This window comes from Melanotaenia boesemani, chromosome 24, assembly GCF_017639745.1.
Source record: "Melanotaenia boesemani isolate fMelBoe1 chromosome 24, fMelBoe1.pri, whole genome shotgun sequence".
Taxonomy (NCBI): domain Eukaryota; kingdom Metazoa; phylum Chordata; class Actinopteri; order Atheriniformes; family Melanotaeniidae; genus Melanotaenia; species Melanotaenia boesemani.
In genome coordinates, this window is record NC_055705.1 from 15,167,067 (window position 1) to 15,185,084 (window position 18,018).

The window sequence follows — 18,018 nt, forward strand, 5'->3', positions numbered from 1 at the left end:
AAGCCAATTCTGTTGTGGATGGTTCTGGCTGTGTGTACTGAGCATGTGCAGAACACTTTACAGGTGGAGCGCAATATTGTGAAATCAACACACTTTGGAATATTTTCCACATGCAGGATTGGAATAACTTATGAAGTCACAGACACAAAGTTTCTGTCATTTTTACAGATAACATCACTGCACCACAGTTCTCTTATTTATAATCATTGTAAAAACTAAAAAGACTGAGTAACAGACAATCACCAGCCACTTTATTAGGTACACCTCGCTGGTACCAGGTTGGAAAGCTTTTTTCCTTTAGAACAATCTTAATTCTTGGTGGTAGATTCAACAAAGTCTTGAACACATTCCTCAGAGACTTTGTTTTATATTGACATGATAGCATCACAGATTTGAATCCCAAAGCTGCTCTGTTGGGGTGAGATCTGGTGACTGTGGAGGCATGTTCAAGAAAGCAAATGGAAATGATCTGAGCTTTGTGACATGGTGCTTTATCCTGCTGGCAGTAGCCACTAAGGTCATACAGGGATGATCATCACACCACCAGAAGTCTAAACTCTTGATCCAGGCAGGATGGATCCATGCTTTCACGTTGCCATCAAATTCTGACCCCAACATCTGAATGTTGAAGCTGAAATCAAGACTCAGACCAGCAACGTTTCTCCAGTGTTGGTGAGTGTGTGTGAATTGTGGCCTCTGTTTCCTGTTCTTAGCTGATAGGAGGCACCCGGTGTGGTCTTCTGCTGCTGTAGCTCACCTTCTTCACGGTTTACGTGTTGTGTGTTCAGAATTCTGACATCAACAAGGCACTTTTATTAATGAATATTATTTTATTTTCAACCCATTCTCTGTAAAGTCTAAAGATGGCTGTTCAAGAACATCCCAGTAGATCAGCATTTTCTGAAATATCAGTCATCCAGCACCAGCAAAGTCATTTAAATCCCCTTTCTTCCTTATTATGAAGCTCAGTTTGATCTTCAGAAAGTCACCTTGACCATTTCTAGAGGCCAAAATGCAGAGCTGCTGCCCTGTGATTGGCTGACTCGCCGTTTGTGTTAACAAGCAAATGAAAGGGCGTACCTAATGAAGTGGCTGGGGAGTTATTTGCCTGCAACTTGCTTTTAGCTTTTATAACAAAGGGCTGAATCAGCACCAGAATAATTATGATCACTGTCTGAGCAGTGAGGAATAATGAGGGATACTTTGAGTTTGTTTCAGCATGGCTCATGGTAAAGGCAAGCTCTGACAGGAGAGCTGTTTCCAGCCATCTTTGAGGAATGTTGTGAACTCGGTCTCACACACACACACACACACACATTTAGTGTTGCTCAACCTTTTCATGACAATACGTTACCAAAGCAAGACAGTAACTCATCAAAAGATCTTTGATCCCACTTACACAATGCTGAAGCACAGTGAGACAGTTGCTATTACTCAACGGAAATTAACTATCAGCCTGTAATGTGCTTCCTTTACCCAGCAAAAAGAATTGTGGCTGTTTGCGTGAATGTAAGAACGCCTGAGGAAACACAAATTGGGCTGCTGTCCAAGCTTAACGAACATAAACACCACACCTTTGCTGATGCGTGATACGTGATACCAGTTTCCTAAAGTGGCCCCTTGCCACAGCTGAACGTGTACTGCTGACACGTGCTACACCGCCAGCCACTTTCTTGGAATCTACTTCCTTATTTAACCAAAGGAAGTGTGAAGAACAATGTCTTGTTGCATTGGGTGTATTATAACTATACGTTCATTTAACTCACAGGTGTAGACCTCAAACCTAAAGCCTGAGGGATGCGACATTAGAGGTGTAAAAAAGTATTTACTCTCCCAAAAAAGTCAAGTCAATGCTGCATGTTTCACACAGATTAAGGTCAACGTAAACTTGCAACTGGACAGCCTAACATGCATTTTTTCCCTTTCTTTTTGATGGTGCAGCTGTCAGCCTACAGTACAACCACCCACCGACCACTCCCTGCAGCTACCCCTGCTGCAAGGGAGCAAATGTGTTTATATGTGAGTGAAAAGTACCATCTATTCATTTACTCCAGGAGGGCACAGGTGCACATGTACAAACATAAGAGAGAAGTGGCTTTCTGCTCTGTTTGCTATATTCCCAAATAACCTAATGCACGTCTGGGTGCGATTTTATAAAGATACAATACAGAAAACACATGATCAATGGGACGCAGAGAACAGCAGACAGAGAGCAGTAGTGACAGATGGGCAGGGGGTGGCGGTGAGTTATGCATGACGTCATGTGATGTGTTTAAGTCAGAGTATGGAGTCAGGAGGAAGAGGAGGGGGAGATGAATTGATGTTTGCAGGGAGGCAGAAGAGGGAGGGTGAGGCAAGGAGACAAACAGATGGATGACATGTCGTGTAGTTACCAAAGGAGGAAGAAGTGGTGCAGGCTTGTCCTGTTCTGTGGGTTTGCTTTTTGTAACTGAATTAAAGTTAATTTGCGCTCTCTAAATAGAGTGACACATTTTACATCACTCTCGTCCTTTGAGCCACTCTTAATATAACTAGTACGACCTCCTCAAGGTTGCACGACTCCTGCAAGCAGCCATGGAGTTAAAAGATTTGATATATGCTTACCGGGCCTTTATTAGGTTCACCTGTCCAATTAACACAAATAGCTAATTGGCCAATCACATGGCAGCAACTCGTGCATTTAGGTATGAAGACGTGTAGACTTTCAAACTTTGCTTCACAATGAGGAAGAAAGGAGATTTAAGACTTTGAATGTAGCATGGCAGTTGGTTGTTTGTCAGTTCTGAAAGTAAAAGGGGGTCCAACCAGGTACCAGCGAAGGTGACCCATGGGTGTACATCCATGCTTAATGGAGCCAGCTGATAAACATAATGAGTGCTTGCTAATTTTTTTCTTCCAGCTCTATGTTAACAACAAAGCACTAACCGTTATATCCCGCATAGAGACTGACAGTGACTAAATATGTTTCAATATGAAGGTGATTTTGTCATGCTTTAATACACTGGAGTTAAGAAGGCCCCATAAACTACATGCCCTTAGTCCTGGCAGCTCAGACTAGAATATAACAAGATGTGACATGTGGTGACAGCCTGATGTTATGGACATTGTATAGACAAGAAAATGGACAGAAAGCTGTCCTTGCTAAGATATTACATAATAACCAAATTATTAGTCACTAAAATAGTTTTCCTGGCGATAACCGTGTCAAATCTTTCTCATCTTTGCAAATGAGCTGAACGTCGTAGCTTCGTTTATGGAAATTTTTAAGTGACTTTACCCTCAGAATGCTGACGGTTACTGTTAAATTCCCCTTATAAATGATCCATGTTTTTCCAGGTACTCCCACACCCCTTCTGCTAATTGTTTGGTGGGCTCTTTCAGTTTAAGCCTCAAACATTTACTTGCGTTTTACTTGATTTTGTGACTGAATCTTTGTTTTTTTTTTGTTTGTTTTGTTTTGTTTTTTAAGTCATGGTTAGCCAGATTGGCCTTGTAGGACATTTTTGTTTTGATCATCTACAGCACAATGGAGATTTTTATTGTGTGTGTGTGTTTGATACAAATGAGCATGAGAGCAGCATTTCTTGACTAAAAAAAAAAAAGGCTGAAACCGAGACAGTGACTTATGAGTGCACTTGAAGAAACTTGTGAGGTGTGTGTGCTGTACCCGTCTTTGGTGAGGATCCAGACACGCTGAGCGAACACTCCATTTTGGCCGTTTCCCACGGATAAACACTGCTGATGTCAGAGTGGATGGCGATGTTGAAGGATGGGCCTGAAAAAAAACCAGCACACCAACTGGAATGAGCTTTAGTCAAAATCATCAGACAACATGCTTCAGAGGAACTAAACTGAGATCAAAGAGATTCATTTAATCAGAGAATACTTTTAAACCAACATATACTGTAATTCAGCATTCACGTCCCCGAGGACACACAGTAGATTTCAGAGTAAACACTGCTTTAAGTTGCAGGGGATTAGATATTTAGAAATCAACACATGGGGAGCAGCAGTACTCTTGATAAAAAGATGGAAGCTGAAATCGATGTTACTCTCCCCTTATTGATTTGTAGCCACGGCTGCACTTATAAAGATTTATCAGTTGACTAATAAATGGTATAAATGTTAAATCTTAAACACTCAGTTTATGATGGATTTAGGAGGAAGCTACACACTTTTTATTGTTGAGTAAAGCTTTAAAACCCCGGTCAGGCTCTTTTCTTTTTATACTGGTGTTCAAAAGTAATCTCAGAAAAAAAAAAGACTTCATTTACACGCCTTGTGCTCATATTAAATATTCAGTTCTAATGGGAGAAATGAAAGAAAATTGCAGGCAAGACTCACTTCAAGACATGTAAAAACTGGAGAGAGCCACAGGAAAAATAACATTGGCAGTAAGCTTGTGAATCATATTTTTCTGTACTTCTGTCAAGTTTCTTTCTCTTAAGACACAAACCTCTTTCTCCTGAGTGAAGATCCCTCACATCCCACCTACGAAGGCAGGATTTGATCTCCCACCTGACGGACTTTAACTCAGCAAATGGGGGTTCACATCTCATCTGGCACTATTCGTTAACAGCCAAAGATTAAAGCAGCTGTAACAATGCAACCTAAACCTTCTTTCTAACTGTACCCCCCCAGTTTATTTTTTACATTTCTAATTAAAAGAAAACACAATCTGGAAACAATAAGAGCCACATAAGATGAGAAAGGCAACAGTTGAAATAAAATAGGTACAAGGAGAAACAAGCGTTTACAGACAAAAATGAAATCCAGTCTTTTTCATCTATTAATATATTTGCAGCCCCCCCACCACCCAATAATAAAACTTCAAATACAAATTGGCTTTCTATTTTTGGAGCTGTGTACATTGGTATTGCTTGCTGCTCTCCTTTGATGCAGAGAGAAAAATGGAAAACTGCAGTGTGATTTGTTCTCCATGTGTTACACATAAACACCTCGTGGAAGTTTTTAGAAATCCCATTAATTCATCTACACTTAAGGGGCACGAATGACCCGTTTTTAAAGAAAATACTTTTAAATACCCTTTTACCATGTTAAAAAAAAAAAAAAAAAAAAACAGAATGTAGTTTTTTTTTTTATTTGTTTTAGACATGGGGAGAAGTAACATTGCAAAAATACAACTATAAATAATAAATCTTACAAAAGCAAAGATATCATTCCAAAAATATGAGTGATCTGATCAGATAGAGAAAAAATAGACTCAAATAAATATCCTGCAGGCGGGTTCAGCATTTCAGACAGACCCTTCATAGTCTTGCACAAAGATGCTTAAACTTCAGTATTTTGGATGAATTCCAAATGTAAGAAGATAATTTAAATAGGAAACTGGTAACTCCTATGGACCTGTCCAGGATGTACATTGTCTTTTGCCTGATAGCAGCTGGGGCCAGGTCCAGACCTTTCTGCAAATGAATGGATAGATAATCATCTGTCTTCAACAATGAAATTTAAAAACTCTGCTGCAGCAGATTTCTGTTTAGTGCATTGCAGTCTTTTTTATTATTTACACCTTTTCTAAATTTTTTTTTTTCCATGTTTCCATAGTCCTTCAGACTTCTTGTGTTCCAGATTTTGAAAAAACAGAAATGTGGCATCAGAGCAAATGTTGGGTTAGGAGTCACTGGGACCCTTTAACATGTCAAGCAGTCTCATAATAATTTGCCCCGGACTCAGGCGCTGCAGCCAGATGGATTGGCGGACAGAAGGATGAGCAGATGAACCAACTGCTCTCCGTGGACCAGCAAACTGGTCAAGTCCAAGTCGTTCATTTGTGACTGAAAGGACTCTAATGTATAATTCATGAGATTGCGTCGATTCAAAAAGTGTGATAAAACTGCTCAAGAGTGGCAGCAGTCTTGGCATCAAGTGTGTGGAGACTCAAGCCATCCATCATCACATGTAAGAAGTTCTGACAGTTTTTCTCCCCACTTAGAGGGTCTTGATAAGATCTTCTGATTAATCGAAGACTTGTAGGGGTAAAAGTGTCTTTAAAGTTGGAGATCAGAATTAGAATAACCTTCAGGGATGCCACTAAAATTAAAAAGTTAGAGCCACATCGTAAAGTCACCTTAAAAAAATCCAGGGAACAACTCTGGAAAAAGTCCAGGGAAATGTCCATAAAGACAACATCTTGTACACATCCGTATTGGTTTTGATCTCGTCTGAAGTTGACATGTTTTTCCTGTGACCACTTCATATTTATATCGTTAGCCTGCTGCAAAATCACTTAAACACTGAATTATTTATAGGAAATGTGCTGGTGAGACTTTGCATTTCCACATATGTCCTCACAGAAGATCCTTACACAAGTAGAGGTACCACAACACGTCTGAAACATTCAAGATACAGCTGGAAGATTGGGATACTTGCCAGAGTGAAGATGCTGTCCACACACACACACACACACACACACACAGTCGACTGAGTGCTCAGAGCTTCCGTCCCCTAAGGCAAGTATAAGGGGCTCTTGAAAACTGCTCAGCTTGAAGCTTTCACGCCATTTGTGTGGGTGTGTTTGTGTGTAAGCGGGGAGGCTGCTCTTCGTGGGGTCAACTCAAAAATATTCGACTTAGGCACACACACTTGAACACTTGAAAGATTCCACACACATTTAAGCTAGCGGAGAAAAAGAAAAGGAAAAGCAGCAGTGCAGATCTTTACAGCTGGCTGATTGGCCGAGGGGCTTCATTTTGAAGATGTCCCAGAGAGAAATGGAGGGAGGAGGATGGAGACAGTGGGGTGTGAGAGTGAAAGGATGGCAGAGAAGACGGAGGAGGACAAAACGGTGAGTAATAGAAAGAGGCAATGCGATGCTCAAGGGCTCTTGCCTTCCCCAGAGAAAAGCATAAGATAGTACTCAATTTATCTAGGTTTTTCCCTCCTTTGTTGTCATCTTTCCTTCTTTATGCACCATCACTTTTCCATTACAGTCTTAAAGCATTTCGCCTCCTTTATACCTCTTAGATAATTCAAAATATGGCATTCTGTCTTCTAACAAAGATGTGCAACCAATAGAGGTGCAAAAGCGCTGAAAGCAAGAAATCTGCGACACAAATATCCATGGTCTTGGCGACTGACTGAAAATGTCAGATTTTCCTAGATCAGGCATGTCAAACTGGTCCAGCAAAGGGCCGTGTGGCTGCAGGTTTTTGTTCCAGCCAGCCAAGAGCACACAGTTTGACCAATCAGCTGTCTGAAGACTGAGATCAGTTGATTGAATCAGTCAAATCTGGTGTGCTGCTGCTTGGTTGGAACAAAAACCTGCAGCCACACGGCCCTTTGCTGGACCAGTTTGACATATGTGTCCTAGATATTAAAGTAATTCCTAAAGTTTCCTCTCTAATTTCGATTGGGGATTTTCACCTCAGTTTATTCCCCCCCCAAGACTTGAAGTTTTGTCAACTACTTCTTCTAATGAATTACATTATTGACAGATTATTTCCTTTAAAATCGCTAAATTAATGAGTGCCCTTCTAGCCATACTTTAGTTAAGAGCAAGTGATCATTTTCATGTTTTTAGAGCTAGATCAGCTGTTTTCTTACACGTAGAACAGCGATTCTTAATCATGGTGCTGCAGTCCATGCTGGGGCCTCGAGCACCAAATAGAGGGTCGCAAGAAACCTTCGCTTTTCTACCTGTAGGCTACAGGACCTCAAAAATTATCCATGGCTTAAATGCGTCAGTTTGTTGTTCAACAATCTCCAATAGGCAGAAGAAGATGTTCAATTAGTCACTAGACTGTAGCAAAAGTTAAGGAGGAAGTATTTAAAACTAAAAAATTAAGATTGAAGTGGTCCAAAGCACAAACGGGAAAAATCCTGTAAGAAGGGTTTTGTAAACAGAGCTGAGAGCCCACGTCGTGGCGTGTTAGCTAACACTATCATTCCCTAAAGCCTTCAATATTTCACCAGCATCTAGAAACCAAACATCAAACACTTGTGAGAAACTCTGGATTTTTTCACAAACAGACAAACAAACAAAAAAGAGCTACTAAGGACAACTTGGCACTGGAATATTAGGCCTGAATGTCAAGCCCTGTTGTATTCTTTATGCTAAGCTAGGCTAACTGAACTAAATGTTTCATTCTTCTTTAGCAAGAAAGCATGTGTGGACGGAAAAGTGAACCTATGGTCATAAACAACCTTGTGTCCTCAGCTTCCTTGTATAAACTGAAAGATTTCTGTTCAGGCTCTTACTGATAGACATTCTGAGCTGACAGAGTAAAATCCATTTACTATCCAGTGTGACTAATTCAGACGTGTGCATTCTCGCATACAGCTACACAAAGGAAAGTCTAAAGAGGAGTACATGGGAAAAAAAAAAAAAAACATTCTGAGTGTCTGTCTTCTGTAATGACTTCTCATTTATATCAACAAGCTGAGCTCAAATTAAAAATGTATTTGCAAATAATACCTCTAATACATTTTACCTTTAATACAGGTTATCTAATTCTTTTTCCTTACCTCTTAATATTTCCTCTGTGCATCACTTCTTATTACCCTCCACCTTTTCTCATTTTGCTGCTCTCAATTATTCCATCTTTGATAACTCCTTCATGCATTTATCCCCCCCAGCATCATTACCATTCCTCCCTCTCCTTCCCATGTTCCTCTTCAGTCCACTCCACCATGTCCCTTTCTCCCTCTTCCTCCTCACAGCCTCCATCCTCTTCCTCCTCTCCTGTCTCCCACTTCCCAGTCAGATCAAAGAAAGTTATCTAGGCCAGTGGCTGTAGTTGGCGTCTACTGGCTTAAGGTGTGTATGTGTGTGCATCCTTATTTTTGCACAAAGGGACATCACATTGCTTATTATTAACACTGAGTGGGTGGAGGATGTGTTGTTATTATGAGTCTGGAAATGTACAAAACATGTTTCTATTAATAGGCAGTTACTTCAAGATTTCCAGGATAATTGCAGACTCTTAACATTTATTCATTTACTAGTATTTGATCAGTGTTATGAAAGTGAATATGAAAATAAAAGGCTGGAAAATGTCTTTAAAATATTGATTAACATCACCACAATGTTAGAAAATATTTCCTCAACATTAAGGATTCCGTTTCATTTTATTAAAAGAGACGAGTTTTTTTTTACAAAACAAATACTGGAACGCCACAAAAGTTACATTAGAGGGTAAAGGAGACTTTAAAAAAGAAACATGAAAGAAGCAGAACTTGAAGTCTGAAAACTACGAGGAGCATAGCTGGAAGTTGCCACTTCTTTCATGAGCAGCTCCACTCAGGACATTAAGGGTTTAAAGCCTCTATTAAGTCGCGACTAAGCTGAGGTTTTCTTAACACCCCCTATCTACATGCCTCAGTATAATCAGTATTATCATAACTGCAGACTGAGTAAACACCAGCAGCAAACACAAAAATATGCAACTTACCCATTAAACCTCACTTTATCCAAGAAGAGACAAAACCCACAAATTACCCTGCTACATCAGCAAGGGTCCAGTTAATAGTTATTCCACAAGTCTTATGTGCGTAAAAACACATTGTTCACTGCTGCAGATGTTGAAAATGTACATCAGAAACATATATTTTTTATAAAAGCCCTGATTTAACTTTAGCTTGCCTGCATTTTTTAGCCACACACTGACAACAAAACAGCTCTGACCGCTGAACTTTTTATTGACACGAGTTGCCCCAACAGATGACTCTTCACCCTGTCTGTAGTGGGACACTAGCCAACAAACAGCTGATGCACCTCGAACTATACTGCAGCGAACTTGGCTGGATAATATCGTATTAAATAGCCAATGAAATTCTAAAAACAACAATGTGCGGGTTTATTGTTGGACAACCAAGCTCGTGTGTAAACAGCTTCTGAACAAAGTAGTTTATAGCTCTAAGATTCTTTGTCTCCTTTCTCTTTACACTGTAAAAATATTGTAAATTAGACTTTAGACAAAATGCACCATCAGGGAAACCCTGAACTATGATTACAACTGAGGTAAACAATGTTTGAAGAGGGGGGTTACATTGGTTTTGACAAGTATTTTTAAATGGCACATTAATGGCACACCTGGTCCTACAGTGGAAAAAAAAAACCATGTCCAATACTTATTTTCTGTTGTGTTTTAGTCAGATTTGAAGTGGGACTGGGTAAGGCTTCCAGCTATGGTCCCATTATGCTTTCAAGTCCGCAGCTCCAAGTTACAGTCATGTTAAAAGGCAAATAATTAAAAGAAAAAAACATAGTTAAACATAAAAAAAAAAAATAATCTAGTTTTTTTTTTAGTGTATTAAGTCCTTTTACTCAGATTCTGATTGTTGGGAGGAAAATTTAGACTAGTATCTTACGAAATAGACGCAGTATCCCTTTTTTAAGCTAAAATGGCCAGAATTTGTCCTCCATGTTGCATGTTCAGATTTAGTGTCTGATGAAGACTCCGCTCAACAACGCTGAACTGAAATCTGTCATGTGGACTCACCGTTTTCCTCAAAATCGATCCTGATTTTGTTCGACTTGGAGCTGGTGGCTTTGGTCCACGTCTGTCCCGGTTGTTGTTTTGTCCAAGCAGTGATGTCACACCAGTAGTAACCTCTGTCGGACACCTGGACGCCCGCCAGACGAAACCGGAACTCAGCTGGACCAGACTTGGTCAGAACCAGACCATCTCTGAAGGAAAAGGTGGAGAAAAGATTTAAAGTGAAGATGTAGAGTTGGGTTATGTGTGTTGATGTGTATGTGAAACTGGGCGTGTACCTTCTGTTGGGGTCTGTGGCTCCGCCGTGCTGCACCACGTAGTCGGGGCTGAGAGTCATGATGGTTCTCACGGTGCTATCCATGCTCTCTTGTGTTTGGATGAGCACGGAGTAGCCGGCCTCGCCGAGGTTCTCGGGGACCACGGTGCAGGTCATTTCAAATGTAGCTCCGCCCACAGAGGCTTCTCGGGTACGCTTTGCCACAACGTTCAGAGCTGGACCTGAAAATACAACCAGCTGTAATATGAGTCAGGTCACCTGAGGGAGGAAATCCCCCATGAGACGTCCACAGGAAGTGACACGTTTTTGAGTCAAGGCGAGAACACACACACACCCACACAAAAATGTAAAATGAGGTCATCAAGTTTAACACAGAAAGGAAGTAAATGTGTGAGTGCATTGTGGGTAAAAAGCAAAGACAACAAGTGCTCTTTTGTCTGGAAATGAAATCTACACATCAGAGCCAGTTTCTACAACTCAACAGCAGGGCGACTGTGGCTGGCTGGCAGTGTATTAATCATTAATGGGACTTTATTGTTTGGATTTTCTCCATTTCTTCTAAAAATACCTCATTAAGAACCTCAATAACCTTAAGTGTCTTCATAAATCCCATGCATAGAGTCGGGAATAGTGCGGTTTTATAACGGTGCAGAAAGAAAACTCACTTGTTGGTCTTTCACATGCATGCACCCAATATTTAATCTGTATAATAAAGTCACCAAACATATATAGTTGGCCATAGTTTGTGGTTCCAGATTTTTTTTTTAGCTTTTTTTTCCAAAAGTTGATGCAAAGTCTAGATTTGTTTTTGCTGGTGTTGGTTATTATTCATTCCTTGTCTTCACAACCACCGGTAACAGGCAAAGACAAGTAGAAAACACAGATGTGTTTGCGTTTAATGGAATAGCAATTACTGTCAGTCAAGCAGTAACCCAAAGAAAAGAAGAAGCACTGATAGTTGGAAGGCAGATAAAAAGGAGTTTCCTTACGTTTGGTGTCCCATCGTACAGTCAGTGCTGCGCTTTTTTGCTCAGAGGTCTTCACCATGTCTCCCTGACCGTTAACACTCCAAGAAGAGACAATGCAAACATACTGGCCCATGTCAACCTCCTGCAGCAAGAAAAAGACTCAGTTACCCGCCTGTTTCATCCATCAAAGCACGATTTCATTTCCTGTTTGTTACCTGCATCAGTTTTTACACATTTAGCCCAAATTCGGCCTAACATCTTTGATATCTAGCACAAAAATAACCAAACATTTCCATCTTTCACTGTGTTTGTGTCCGTTATCGAACCTGGGAGCGAAGGAATCGCAGTTTGAATGTGTTGGGCTGGACTCTGCTCAGAGACAACACTCCGCTCTTCAGCCTGTCTCCGTACATCGACTCCGGCAGCAGGTTGCCGTTGCCGTCCAAGGAGCCAATGGGATGTGAGGTCTGGGGATTGTCTCCTATACCTGCAGATATTTGGGGAAAACAGTAAAATCTGAGTACAACAGGTTTGGTTTTGCTGTGTTTTGTAGTCAAAAAAAGGCTTTTAAAAGAATTCTGAAGTACCAGGAAGTGTGATGTGCTCCCAGCTGACACCCAGTCGGCCTCCTGGAGGCAACTGGGTGATGTTGGTCACATGACACGACAGCTCTGTGGGTTCAGCTGTCATCTGGGGGATCACGGTGGCTTCGAGGTTCAGCGTGAAGTTCGGCTCTGTGGACAAGTTATAAAAATGAGCTCAAATGCATCATGTAGATGAAGCTTTAAATGTTGTTTATGCTTGGCTGTAGCTTCTGTAAAATCTCTGCAAAGTTTTTGTCTTTAGGAATTATGGCTTTTTAAGGTTTTGATAAGAAGGCACAGAAAGGACACACAGTCTTATTTTAGCTCAATATTTTCATACAATATAAACAACTTGATTAGAAACAGGGATTTGAGTCTTATCCACAGTCTTTTGTTTTCATCCGAGGTCACAGATTTTCTGCATCTGTGACCAAAACACAATAATAGTGGTCAGGTTTGAGTTACTCTTTTTTCCAGATCTGTGCACTCAGACACACAATTTTATGCTCTGCAAAAAAGTCAAATCACCCCCCCCCAAACAGGAAATAGGCAAAGATTAAAACATGTGCAAGCATAAATTATAATACAGTTTATAAAATAAACAAACAAACAAAAAAAAAAATAGTTTCCAGTCAAGACTTTGTCTAAGCGGCTTAATTCTTAACCCAGCTTGAACCCTCTTAGACAAGCCTTCGTATCATGTCATCAATTTGCCTTCACCAATCATTGTCCAGGATGTTTCCGAGCTTTTCTTTGGATGTTGGATGCTTTTTGTTCTGTTCTCTGTCAAGATGACTCAACATTGCTTTAATAAGGCTGAGGTCTTGATTCTGAGGATTCATCTCTCCATAAGACCTGTTGTCCAGTTCAGCTTTTGTATCCTGTGGGGCACCTCATGCTTTTTTCCCCCTTCTTTAAGAACGACTTCTTGACAGCCCTTCCACAGACGCCATCTCTGATGAGGCTTCAGTGAACAGTAGATCAAATAAATTTCCAGGTGTATCTCTCAGGTACTGTGTCAGGTCTTTTAGTCCATCAATTTGCAGATACTGCTGTAGATAGTTTTGTCCTTCTCTTGTCCAGTTTCTACAGATTATTCGAGGACAGACTGAACTGTGCTGAAATATGTCAAGTTTCTGGCTCATTCCTCTTTGGGAAAACACCATTTTATATCAAACTGTTATCTTTGGCATTTTTCTTAGCTGTAACTCAAGAAACTGGAACAAATTCTGCATCTTTGCAAGTGGCCGCTGGTAACAAAATGCCTCAAGATACAATTTAAAATTGGTTCTTTGCCAAGTTGTCTGACGGGTGTAGACAACACTGGTGCATCCCTGGAGTCGGGAAGCTTCTTACGCTTGTATGATTCATAGGTTAGTGTTAAGTGGCTTTAAAAAAGAAAAAACATTCCCCTGAAAATGATAAAGTGGACTAAAAATGCATGAAAGCAAAGTCAATGTCCACAAGAAAAACGTTGAAAAACCTTTCGTAGCTCAAGACCACATTAAAAGATTACATGATAATTTAACTTTTGGAAAAGAAATAAAGGTTGATGGTTTTTTTGCACTTCACAGTAATAATACAACTGTAACCAGACAACATTGTAGTTTTCTTTCTCTACATACTGCATCCTCTTCCATCTCAGTACACCCAAACAACTTGATATCTTAACATGTGAAATAAAAGCAGTGAGTTAAATTAAATAGGTTGCACAAGGTGCAATTGAAAGCAACTACTCAAAGTACTAAGGCAAAATACATACAGTTGAATGGTAAAGCAGAGATGACCTCTGGAGGATGAGGATGAAGAAGATTACAACCTAATAACTGCAGCCCTGATCTGCAGGAGTCAAATGCTTATTCACTGCAAACCAAAGAGACGTCACTCAATCTGAGCATGGATCAGATGCTGACTTTTTATGGGGTTCTGCTCACATCTGGATGGTAGTTATCATGGACGATGACCTTTTCTTCTCACTTAGCCTTACTGGTGAAATGACCAAGCAAGGTTTTGGGCCTCTATGCATATTTTAATAGACCCAGTTATACTCAAGCAGATTAAGTCAAACCTGGGCAGAATACAGTAATCACACTGTTATTGTTGGTTCCCTTCACTGTGCACTGCCATGCTATGCGTTTCTAAAAAAGTTTTGAACTCACTGGTAACCATGTCTAGTTATGTTAGTGTAATTCTCATTTTTATATGAGTGTAAAGGCCTAACTGAAGACTTTAGACTATGAAGTTGCTATATGTAATTGTTGCTGGGTATAAAACCAACGTTTCCACTAACAACCTATTTGAAAAGGCTGAGGACAGAAATGCATTTACTTACTTTGCAGGGGAAATTTGGGATTAAACTGGTTAATTTAACATGTTAACCCTATTTACTGATGCATTAAATTTGTGTTTCCTCCTTTCCAAGCTTACCATATAGACTGTACTTAATTAACCCTATGGTCAACTTGGATAAATTTAAAACTAGCTTAAGCAGGGCGTCAGTACTCCAAGGTCAACTCCCCCTCCAGAGGAATGATTCCCTTCTCAGAGTAGTTTCACTTTCATCACTCGTACCAGGTTTCTGTTAACCAACATCCAGACAAACGCCAAGCAAATTTTATGATGGTTTCAGTCTGAAACAGTTTGATGACTGAGCCAGAGGACAGAAATAGGCCTGAAATGACACTTAATTGTGTGAGATGAGGTGTGTTTCACAGTGTTAATAGTGTGTGTGTGTAGGTGATGAGGCAGGTCCTCTCAGCCAGACATCCAGATTGCAACCTTACACGCCGATGAGCAGGACACACACATGCACACTGAGAAATACACAACACACACACACACACAAGCCATCCCTGACACAAACCAGCTTTGTCACATCAGTACATGCCGCTAAACACACAGCAAAATGCTATAAATACACGCACATACAAGTGTGTGTGTTTGGCAAAGGCCTGAGTGATGTCAGTTGGACGTCACACACACATACTGACTCATGCACTGTCACCATCTGCTGTGAAGCACATGCACACACACACACTTTGATCAATGAGAATGTGTGAAGCTTCTCTGCCAATTAGCCACGCGCCCCTCTCTCTAACACACACACACACACACACACAGTCTTAAGAGGCTGCCTTATTTAGCTGAGCAACACAACCAATCACTGCTCCAGGAGCTCCGATGATGTACATTAAACTGGATCTCACAGGTTCCAAAATTGTTTTCATCTAAATTTTACACAGATACGATTCTTCTTTTCCTTTTTTTTTAAAATAAGGATTCCTAAAACTGTTTGATAAATAGGCGGTAAGCCCCATTATGTATTATCTCAACACAAAAGGATGTAAATGCTGAGTTTGATCACTATACATTGTTATGGATTTAATCAAAATGACAATTTCATATAAAATTTTGCCACAAAATGATTTCAATTCACAAACACAGAGTAAAGACAAAGTAGCTACTAATTTGTTAGCATGTTTTGGTAAGCATGAAGGAAAGAGTTCATGATGACCTCTAGTGACATCCTCCCAGCGAGTCTGACCGGCAGACTGAACAACCTCTCGCAGATACTCTGCACTCTGAGGACTTTAGCAGAGACAAAACTGTGTAAAAACCAGCTTAACAAAGACAAAAAAGCTCTATTAGTATGTTGTCGGGGAGGCAGAGGGAGGAAAAATAGGTCAGTGTCAATAAAACAACAAACTGCTTTCATCACACTGCCTGTGTTCATGTTGAGAATCCACTCTGTAGTTTACAGTCTAACGATGATACCTTCACTTTGCAATGTGTGGTGGGTTTCAGATTTCATTTTTATTTTTCTGTTAAAAGTCATAAATTAATAAATAAAAGTCATATAATGTTTTTCTGGCTCCCACAGGTCATCTAATTACTCTGAGGCCCTGTTTACACAACATGTCCACCCAAAGCGCTGTTACCATGTAAACATAAATCTATAATTTAAAAAAAAAAAAAAAAAAAAACTTTTTGTTTCACTATTGTAGAATCATTGTGTAAACAGGACCTAAAATGTTAATGTTTGCCAGGAAAAGAGTGTAAAGATTGGACTCTGGAGCAATGTAAGGCCATGTGGTCGGAGCAGCCCAGATTTGTTCCAGAGTGATGGAGCATCGGGGCAAGAAGAGAGGCAGATAAAGAGATGCAGCCATCATGCCCAGTGCTACTGTACAAGCTTGCAATGCTACGATCAGGGTTGCTGCAGTTTGTCAGGTCTCGGTTCAGAAACGTTGTGCCTAAAGAATCTTCAGGTTGTACAGAATGTTGCTGCAAGGTTTCTAACTAAATCTTCAACATATTCTCATGTCACCTCGTTGCTAGCTCAGCTGTACCGGCTCCCTCGTCCACTACAGAGTACATTTCATAATTTTTTTTTTAATGGTAAAACAGAAACTTAAATCCTTATGTCCCCTGAGGTTGTGATATTTGGGTGTTGCTGTGTGGTGTCTTTTTTACCCTTCAGGTCATAATGACTTAACCTGATATGTGCCCAGTGTTCATATTCTATCTATACAGTTTAGCTAGGTTAACAGACGAAGTGCAGCTCTCAACAGTTTTGTTTTAGTGTTAAGAGTTTCGTGGAATATGTTAACTTTGTATTTTCTGCTTCGGCTCATTTACAGATGGGCTGCATGCCATGACGCTTATCAGCATGAAGACGAGGGCCGTGGGAACCTATAAGCTCACCAGTGACGCTGCCAACGCCGTGCAGGGAGTTTAAAACTCAACCACAGCAGAATTAACAGCTACATGGATCATAAGACGTGAGCTTGGCCAAAACTACCAAAGGAGCGCGCTATGCACTGGTTTCATTGCAGTGTGCAGGCGTGTGTGTGCACATTATGCGAGCGTGTGATAGTAACAGCAGATATGAATGAACGGGTCGAGCTGTTCCCATTTCTGTCAACACACAGCGTGTCTCCAAGGACATAGGGGCAGTAAGGGGCAGACACTCACTGAGCACATGCACTTTCAAAATCACAGTTCACACCTAAAACAACAAGGCCATTTAGTCGCACTGAGATATGTGAGGTTATACATTTCCTTATATAAGGAAACTTGCATAAATCTAATTAGGAAAATTACATTTTACAATACAGCTAATAATAAATGAGAGATGAGAATGAAAATCATTTAAACATTTTATCCACAAACTGCAGCAGATGACTGAACTGAGCTCTCTGGCTGAACTCAAAGATACTAAATTGTCTAACTTTAGCTTCTTATAGCAGCTTCTTAAAGCCTGTGGCCATGAAAAACTGCCTTTATTCAATGGCATTAAATTTCACAGAGTTGGGGAAACTGCTTAAAAGTTGCAGGAAGCATCTTAAATGGCTTCCTCAGGAAAAACAAAGTCTGTTCTGGCAAAGCTCGTTTATTCTCTACACTTAATACGCATATGGTGGAGCCCTCTCTCCATCTTTTGCATCTTCAAGTACAAATTTGGTCAGTTTCCATTGTATTATGGGGCAACCCCTGCCCTCCCAAGAAGTTCAAGTTAATTTTATCCGCTTTTCTCTATATCGCGGCTTCTATTGCCTCCTTAGCCGTAGCATAAGCTCTCAAAACCCAACAATGATCCCAAACTCTACAGGTGTAATGTTGAAAAACTTTAAAAAGATGTTTCTGTTGAAGCTCCAACTTTGTTCTCATACTCTTGGAGAACAGATTTCTAGCTAGTCAGTGGAAAATGCCCCAAATTAGCTAGCTGC

At 40.3% G+C, this 18,018-nt stretch overlaps 1 protein-coding gene across 1 annotated transcript in view; it reads right to left on the bottom strand.

The window, feature by feature from the left end:
• The window catches only part of ptgfrnb (prostaglandin F2 receptor inhibitor b), a 67,051-nt gene that overhangs the window by 24,984 nt on the left and 24,049 nt on the right, over nucleotides 1-18,018 (bottom strand). Inside the window, exons 6-11 of the mRNA XM_041978921.1 lie at nucleotides 12,293-12,439; nucleotides 12,032-12,192; nucleotides 11,727-11,847; nucleotides 10,739-10,958; nucleotides 10,464-10,651; nucleotides 3,668-3,775 (exon numbers count right to left, since the gene is read on the bottom strand). Coding sequence (XP_041834855.1) covers nucleotides 3,668-3,775; nucleotides 10,464-10,651; nucleotides 10,739-10,958; nucleotides 11,727-11,847; nucleotides 12,032-12,192; nucleotides 12,293-12,439 — 945 coding nt within the window. The remainder of the gene's footprint in view (nucleotides 1-3,667; nucleotides 3,776-10,463; nucleotides 10,652-10,738; nucleotides 10,959-11,726; nucleotides 11,848-12,031; nucleotides 12,193-12,292; nucleotides 12,440-18,018) is intronic.